The 8,647-nt window shown below is 44.6% G+C and overlaps 1 protein-coding gene across 1 annotated transcript in view; it reads left to right on the top strand.

Moving 5' to 3' along the window:
- The first annotated feature begins 519 nt into the window (after nt 1-519).
- LOC144484487 (soluble guanylate cyclase 88E-like) overlaps nt 520-8,647 on the top strand; it is a 30,076-nt gene continuing 21,948 nt past the window's right edge. Inside the window, exons 1-2 of the mRNA XM_078203003.1 lie at nt 520-537; nt 2,359-2,505. Coding sequence (XP_078059129.1) covers nt 520-537; nt 2,359-2,505 — 165 coding nt within the window. The remainder of the gene's footprint in view (nt 538-2,358; nt 2,506-8,647) is intronic.

The raw sequence follows: 8,647 nt of genomic DNA, 5'->3' as shown, positions 1-8,647 counted from the left end.
AAAAGTATTCTTTCTTGCAAGCTATACAGACAAAGCATACCGTTCATAGAAAAGGAAACGAAAGAGTGCAGAATGTAGTGTTATAGTCATAGCTAGGGTGTAAAAAAAGACCAATGTAATGCAAGATAAGTCCATTGAAAAGTCTGGTGGCAGCAGGGAAGAAGCTGTTCTTGAATCGGTTGTTACATGACCTCAAACTTTTGTATCTTTTTCCCAACGGAAGAAGGAGGAAATGAGAAAATCCAGGGTGCGTGGGGTCCTTAATTGTGCTGGCTGCTTTGTTGAGGCAGCGAGAAGTGTAGACAGAGTCAATGGATGGGAGGATCCCAGCATCACAGATGTCAGTCTTCAGCCAATTCAATTTACTCCATGCGATATCAAGAAACAACTGAAGGCATTGGATGCTGCAAAGGCCCTGACAATATTCCAGCAATAGCACTGAAGACTTGTGCTCCAGAATTTGCCACTCCCCTCGCCAAGCTGTTCCAGTACAGCTGCAATGCGGGCATCTTCCCGGCAATGTGGAAAATTGCCCATGTATGTCCTATACACAAGAAAAAGGACCAAATCGTCCTGACCAATTACCGCCCCATCAGTCCACTCTCAATCATCCCTAAAGTGGTGGAAGGGGTCATCAGCAGTGCTATCAAGCAGCACTGACGCTGAAAAAAACAAAGTGCTATGGATACTGGAGATCAGAAATGAAAACAAAAGATTCTTTAAATATTTAAGTAGATCAGGCAGCATCTGTATCAGAATTGATCTGATATGTCCTCCTTGCTTCTCTGCACAGGTAATGCCTCACCTGCTGAACATTTCCAGAATTTTTTCTTTTTATCACCGGTACTCATTTTGGGTTCTACGAGCACCATTTTGCTCCTGACCTCATTACAGCCTTGGCCCAAAGATTGACCAAAGAGCTGAATTTGGGAATGAGGAGAGAGATACTACCCTTAACATCAAGATCAAGTGTGGCATCAAGGAGCCATAAAAAATTGGAGTCAATGGGAATCAGGGGTAAATGCTCCGCTGGTTGGAGTCATCCCTGGCACAAAGGTAGGTGGCTGTGGTGATTGGCGGTTAATCATCTCAGCTCCAGGACATCACTGCAGGTGTTCCTCAGGGTCACGTCCTGGGTTCAACCATCTTCAGCTGCTTCATCAATGACCTTCCATCCATCATAAGGTCAGAAGTGGGGATGTTCACTGATGACTGCACAATGTTCAGCACCATTTGCAACTCTTCAGATACTGAAGCAGTTCATGTCCAAACATAGCAGGACAAAGCCACCCTATTGATTGGCACCCCATCTATAAACATTCACTCCTTCCACTGCTGATAGTGGCAGCTATGTGTACCATCTACAAGATACACTGTAGAAACTCACCAAGGTTCCATAGACAGCACCTCCCAAACCCACAATCACCATCATCTTTGGTGCACCTTGAATTTGGCTAGGATAAGCATGATATGTTCTACTTCAAGTGTGATTCAAAAGACCCACTAAGGAGCTTTTATCAAACAAAGTTTATTTAAGAATATAGTAAGAAAATTAACAAGAATTTGCAAATTACAAACAAGAAACAAAACAACCACTATAATATATAACCCTTAACAAAGATATCTAATGTGTTCCAATCAAATCAAAACCCTTGCCATAGACAAATCCCTTTAAACAGTTCTATCCAGCAAAGTCTACTGCCCACATGATAAGGGAATTTGAGTCCTTTAGTTGAAGTCTGCAGCTCTCTAGATTCACTCCAAACCGTTTGAAAACAAGGCAGCTTCTAAAACACCAGAGAGACTCTGACCCAGCCCCCAACAACAGCAGATTTTCACCCTTGAAGAAAACCAGATTTTGTTTTCAGCTAACCAACAGAATTTTCAAAACAGGGAAAGAGGGTAACCACTTCTTCTTAGCTTGCTGTCCCTTCTAAAAATGAAAATGAACTCCTGTCATCTGACCTGCCCACATTCCTCCTCCTAACATTGACATCACCGAAGGCTGTGAGCGTGAATTTAAAAAAACTCTTAATGGTACACCAACACCACAACTGTCACTCAGTCAAAATTCTGAAACTCCCTCCCTAAAGCACCGTGGACGTACCTACACCTCATGGACTACAATGGTTCAAGAAGATGGCTCACCACCTTCTCAAGGAGCAATTAGGAATGGGCAATACATGCTGGCCCCACATCCCATCAATTAATCAGTAAAAATAATCACCTACCCCAAGCTCATACTGGAGACACAGTGAGTGAAGAGAGAGAGAGAGTTGTGGACGGTGAAAGAGAAGGAGTTATATTGGGCTTTCCGAGTTTCCTGAATGTCTAATTGTGATTAATGTCTTTGCTCAGGTATTCCCAGATGTCACCATCCTATTCAGTGATGTGGTCGGTTTTACTCGGATTTGCAGCCACATTACTCCGATGCAAGTAGTTTCTATGCTGAACACGATGTATACGTTGTTCGATACCCTAAGTGAGAAGCATAGGGTCTTCAAGGTTAGTGTTAATGCAGAGGGAATCATGCACAGCAATCAATCCAATGCAACATTCATCCAGATTACATTTTGCCACAGCATCCAAAACAACTTCCTTTCTACTAAATACTGTTTGCCATATTCTAGTACATCAAATGATATAGCACAAAAAGACAACATTCAACCCATTGTGTGGATTCTTTCAGGGAGCCTTTCCAATTAGTTTAATTTCCCCACTCTCCCCAGAAATGTTAACTTTTCAATTATTTATTAAATTCCTCTTTAGAGGTTATTATTGTTTTTCCTCCTCCTCCCTTTGAGGCAGAACATTCTGGATCTTTACTAAAAAAAATTCCGTAGCTCCATTTTGATCGTTTTGTCAATTTTATATATTTGGCCATTCAGCCCATCGAGCCTGCTCCATCATTCAATTCAACTATGGCTGATCCATACCTCAAATCCATTCCACTCAATCCTTTTATAACCACAATTCAATCTGCTACAGTTTTGTCCATTCATCGGGCAGAAATTCCCAGTCCCACCATCAGCAGGATTTGTGGTGCCGGGCATGGAAAATTCAGAGCAAGAACAAAAGTCAGATTTCCACAAACGCTGGAATTTTCCCCTCGCCACTTTCCTGGCACGCTGATGGCAAATTAATTTCCAGCTGATTCATGTCAGGAATCCCATTTGCATACATTAATTAGCATGTACTGAAATTTCATTAAAAATACAGTAATCAAACACTCCCAATTACAAGTCATACCTGTCGCTGTTATGTATTGTAAAGTAATGCAGTTCTGTGTGACTGTCACATGAAATGCTGTGACGTCAACAGAGGCATTCACAGGGTTCTATCTCTCTCATAACCATGATGAAGCAACACCTATCTCAGCAGCAAAAACTGGACAATCTCCAGGCTTGGACTGACAAGTGGCAAGTAACATTTGCAGCACATAAGTGCCAGGCAATGACCATCTCTAACAAGAGAGGATCAAACCATTGCCCCTTAACTTTCAATGGCATTACCATCACTGAATCCCCCACTATCAAGATCCAGAAGGTTACCATTGACCAGGATTAGGAGGGCTAAAAGGAGCCATGAAACAGGGTCAAGAAGAATCCAGAGGCTTTTTATGCATATATTAGGAGCAAGAAGGTAGCCATAGAATCATAGAGGGCAGAAGAGACCCTACGATCCATCGAGTCTGCACTGACATATTAGAAGCACCTGAACTCCCAGCTAGTCCCAATCTGCCAGCACTTGGCCATAGCCCTGAATGTTATGATGTGCCAAGTGCTCATCCAGATACTTTTTGAAAGATGTGAGGCAACCCGCCTCTGCCACCCTCTCAGGCAACACAATCCAGACTGTCACCACCCTCTGGGTAAAAAGGTTTTTCCTCACATCCCCCCTAAACCTCCTGCCCCTCACCTTGAACCTATGTCCCCTCGTGACTGACCCTCCAACTAAGGTGAACAGCTGCTCCTTATCCACTCTGTCCATGTCTCTCATAATCATAATCTTGTACAAACATTGGGACAACTGAAGGACAATGGAGGGAAGTTATGCGTGGAGCCATAGGAACTGGGTGAGATCATTAATGATTACTCTGTATCGGTATTCACCAAGGCGAAGAACATGAGGGATGCTGAGATCAGGGATAGGTGTGTGAACACTCTAGAGAATGTCAATATATCAAAGGAGGAAGTGTTGGGTATCCTAAATTGCACTAAGGTAAACAAGTCTCCGAGACCGGATGGAATCTATCCCAGGTTACTGTAGAAGATAAGGGAAGAAATAGCTGGGGACCTAACAGATATCTTCACATCTTCTTTGACCACAGGCGAGGTTCCAGAGGACTGGGGAATAGCCAATGTTGTTCCCCTAATTAAGAAAGAAAGCAGGGATAATCCAGGAAATTATAGGCCAGTGATGTCAGTGGTAGGGAAACATTTGGAGAAGACACTGAGGGATAGGATGTATGCACATTTAGAAGAAAGTAGACTATTTAGTGAAAGGCAGCATGGTTTTGCACGGGGAAGGTCATGTCTCTCCAACTTGATTGAGTTTTTTGAAGAGGTGACAAAGATAATTGATGAGGGAAGGGCTATAGATGTCATTTATATGGACTTTAGAAAGGCGTTTGACAAGGTCCCACATGCAGACTGGTACAAAAACTAAAATCACATGGGATTTGGGGTGGGCTGGCTAGAACGATACAGAACTGGTTTGGTCATAGAATAAGAAGTCTCACAACATCAGGTTAAAGTCCAACAGGTTTATTTGATAGCAAAATCCATTAGCATTCGGAGCGCTCGCTGCTCCTTCGTCAGTTAAGTGGGAGTTCTATTCACAAACAGGGCATATAAAGACACAAACTCAATTTACAAAATAATGGTTAGAATGTGAGTCTGTACAGGTAATCAAGTCTCAAAGGGACAGACAACATGAGTGGAGAGAGCGTTAAGCACAAGTTAAAGAGGTGTGTATTGTCTCCAGACAGGACAGTCAGTGAGATTTTGCAAGCCCAGGCAAGTCGTGGGGGTTACAAATAATGTGACATGAACCCAAGATCCCGGTTGAGGCGGTCCTCATGTGTGCGGAACTTGGCTATCAGTCTCTGCTCAGCGACTCTGCGTTGTCATGTGTCGTGAAGACCGCCTTGGAGAACGCTTACCCAAAGATCAGAGGCCGAATGCCCGTGACCACTGAAGTGTTCCCCAACAGGAAGAGAACAGTCTTGCCTGGTGATGGTCGAGCGGTGTTCATTCATCCGTTGTCATAGCGTCTGCATCGTCTCCCCAATGTACAATGCCTCGGGACATCCTTTCCTGTAGCGTATCAGGTAGACAACGTTGGCCGAGTTGCAAGAGTATGTACCGTGTACATACGTGTATGTACTCATGGTACATACTCTTGCAACTCGGCCAACGTTGTCTACCTGATGCGCTGCAGGAAAGGATGTCCCGAGGCATGGTACATTAGGGAGACCATGCAGACACTATGACAACGGATGAATGAACACCGCTCGACAATCACCAGGCAAGAGTCTTCTCTTCCTGCTGGGGAACACTTCAGCGGTCACGGGCATTTGGCCTCTGATCTTCGGGTAAGCGTTCTCCAAGGCGGCCTTCACGACACACGACAATGCAGAGTCGCTGAGCAGAGACTGATAGCCAAGTTCTGCACACATGAGGACGGCCTCAACCGGGATCTTGGGTTCATGTCACACTATCTGTAACCCCCACGACTTGCCTGGGCTTGCAAAATCTCACTAACTGTCCTGTCTGGAGACAATACACATCGCTTTAACTTGTGCTTAACGCTCTCTCCACTCACCTTGTCTGTACCTTTGAGACTTGATTACCTGTAAAGACTCGCATTCCAACCATTATTTTGTAAATTGAGTTTGTGTCTTTATATGCCCTGTTTGTGAACAGAACTCCCACTCACCTGACGAAGGGGCAGCGCTCCGAAAGCTAGTGGTATTTGCTACCAAATAAACCTGTTGGACTTTAACCTGGTGTTGTGAGACTTCTTACTGTGTTTACCCCAGTCCAACACCGGCATCTCCACATCTTGGTCATAGAAGACAGACAGTAGCGGTTGGAAAGATGTTTTTCAGAATAGAGATCTATAGCAGGGATCAGTGCTGGGACCTCTGTTGTTCTTCTTAATTCTCTACTTTTCTGCTTTGGCTGGTAAAAGTAGGGAAAATTCCATGATATTCTGTAAGTATATCAATGGGAAGAGGATAACCAGGGAAAGAGTAGGGCCAAGGAGGCAATCTTGTGTGAAGCCAGAGGACATTGGCAAAGTGTTGAATGAATATTACACATCTGTCTTCACCCAAGAGAATGAGGATGATGATCTGGAATTCAGGGAAAGAGACTGATGTTCTTGAGCAAATTGACATAAAGAAGGACAAAGCATTGGAAGTGTTGGCAGCCTTAAGAGTAGATAAATATCCAGGTCCAGATGAATTGTGCCCTAGGCTGCTGTGGGAGGTGAGGGAGGAGACTGCAGGGGCTGTGACCCAAATTTTCATTTCCTCTCTAGCCACAGGGGAGGTGCCAGATGACTGGAGAACAGCTGATGTGGTTCCGCTATTTAAGAAGGGTTGTAGAGAAAAATCAGGGAACTACAGACCAGTGAGTCTCACGTCAGTGGTAGGGAAACTTTTGGAGAAAATTCTGAAGGAGAGAATATCTCCATTTGGAGGGGAAAGGCTTGATCAGGGATAGTGAGCATGACTTTGTCAGAGGGAGGTCATGCCTAAGAAATTTGATTGAATTTTTTGAGGAGGTACGGTGGCACAGTGGTTAGCATTGCTGCCTCACAGCGCTCGGGACCTGGGTTCAATTCTGGCCTTGTGTCTGTGCAGAGTTTGCACACTCTCCCCGTGTCTATGTGGGTTTCCTCCCATACTCCAAAGATGTGCGGGTAGGTTGATTGGCCGTGCTAAATTGACCTTTAGTGTCAGGGGATTAGCAGGGTAAATGTGTGGGATAGGGTCTGGATGGAATTGTGGTCGGTAAAGACATGGGGTTACGGGGCCCGGGAGGTTATTGTTGGTGCAAGCTCAATGGGCCGAATGGCCTTCTTTTGCACTGTAGGGATTATATGATTCTAGGTGACCAGGTGTTTAGATGAGGTAGTGCAGTTGATGTGGTTTATATGGATTTCAGCAAAGCCTTTGACAAGGTCTTGTAAAGAAGGTAAATGCATGTGGGCTACAGGGTAATTTGATAAATTGGCTCAGTTGTAGGAGACAGAGGGTGATGACAGAAGGCTGCTTTAGTGACTGGAAGCCACTATCCCATGGTGTACCACAGGGATCTGTGTTGGGTCCCTTATTCGTCATTTGTAAAAATGACATGGATGACTAGATGGGGGGTAGGATTAGTAAGTTCCTCTGTGGAACAAAGAGACCTTAGCGTGTTTGTCCACAGATCTCTGAAGGTGGAAGGGCATGATAGTAGAGTGGTGAAAAAAGCATTTGGGACACTTGCCTTTATGAATTGAGGCATAGATTACAAAAGCAAAGAAGTCATGTTGGAGTTGTATAGAACTTTGGTGAGGCCACAGCTACAGCACTGTGTGCAGTTCTGGTCGCCACATTATCGGAAGGATGTGATTGCATTGGAGGGGGTTCAGCGGAGATTCACCAGAATGCTGCCTGGGATGGAACATTTAAGTTATGAAGGGAGGTTGGATTGGCTTGGGTTGTTTCCGATGGAGCAGAGAAGACTGAGTGGCGACCTGATCAAGGTGTACAGGATTATGAGGGACATGGACAGGGTGGATAGGGAGCAGCTGTTCTCCTTAGTTGAAGGGTCAGTCACGAGGGGACATAGATTCAAGGTGGGGGGTAGGAGATTTAGGGAGGATGTGAGGAAAAACTTTTTTATCCAGAGGGTGGTGACAGTCTGCAATGCACTGTCTGGGAGAGTGGTCGAGGTGGGTTGCCTCACATCCTTTAAAATGTATCTGGAGGAGCACTTAGCAAGTCATAACATTCAGGGCTATGGTCACGTGCTGGCAGATGGGATTAGGTGGGAGGTCAGGTGTTTCTCATGTGTCGGTGTATACTTGATGGGCTGAAGGGCCTCTTCTGCACTCTATCATTCATTTATTGGATATGGGCATTGCTGGCTGGCCAGCATTTATTACCCATCCCTAGTTGCCCAAGGGCAGTTGAGAGTCAACCACATTGCTGTATCTCTGGAGTCACATGTAGGCCAGACCAGTTAAGGATGACAGATTTCCTTCCCTAAAGAACAGAAGGAGCCAGATGAGTTTTTCAACAATCGAGAATGGTTTCATGGTCATCAGTAGATTCTTAATTCCAGATATTTTTATTAAATGCAAATTCCACCATCTGCTGTGGCAGGATTTGAACCCAGGTCCCCAGCACATTATTTGAGTTTTTGGATTAATAGTCAAGCGATATTACCACTAGGCCATTGCCTCCCCAAATATATTTATAGTATCTATAAATGATCTGGAGGAAAATTTGGGTGGTCTGAATACTAAGTTTGCAGACGACACGAAAATTGGCAGAGTTGCTGATCATGCCGGAGATGTCAGAGCATACAGCAGGATATAGGTAGATTGGAGACTTGCGCACAGAAATGGCAGATGGAGTTTAATCCAGACA

Source organism: Mustelus asterias, unplaced genomic scaffold (assembly GCF_964213995.1).
Source record: "Mustelus asterias unplaced genomic scaffold, sMusAst1.hap1.1 HAP1_SCAFFOLD_112, whole genome shotgun sequence".
Taxonomy (NCBI): domain Eukaryota; kingdom Metazoa; phylum Chordata; class Chondrichthyes; order Carcharhiniformes; family Triakidae; genus Mustelus; species Mustelus asterias.
This window is presented reverse-complemented; position numbering and strand designations above follow the sequence as displayed.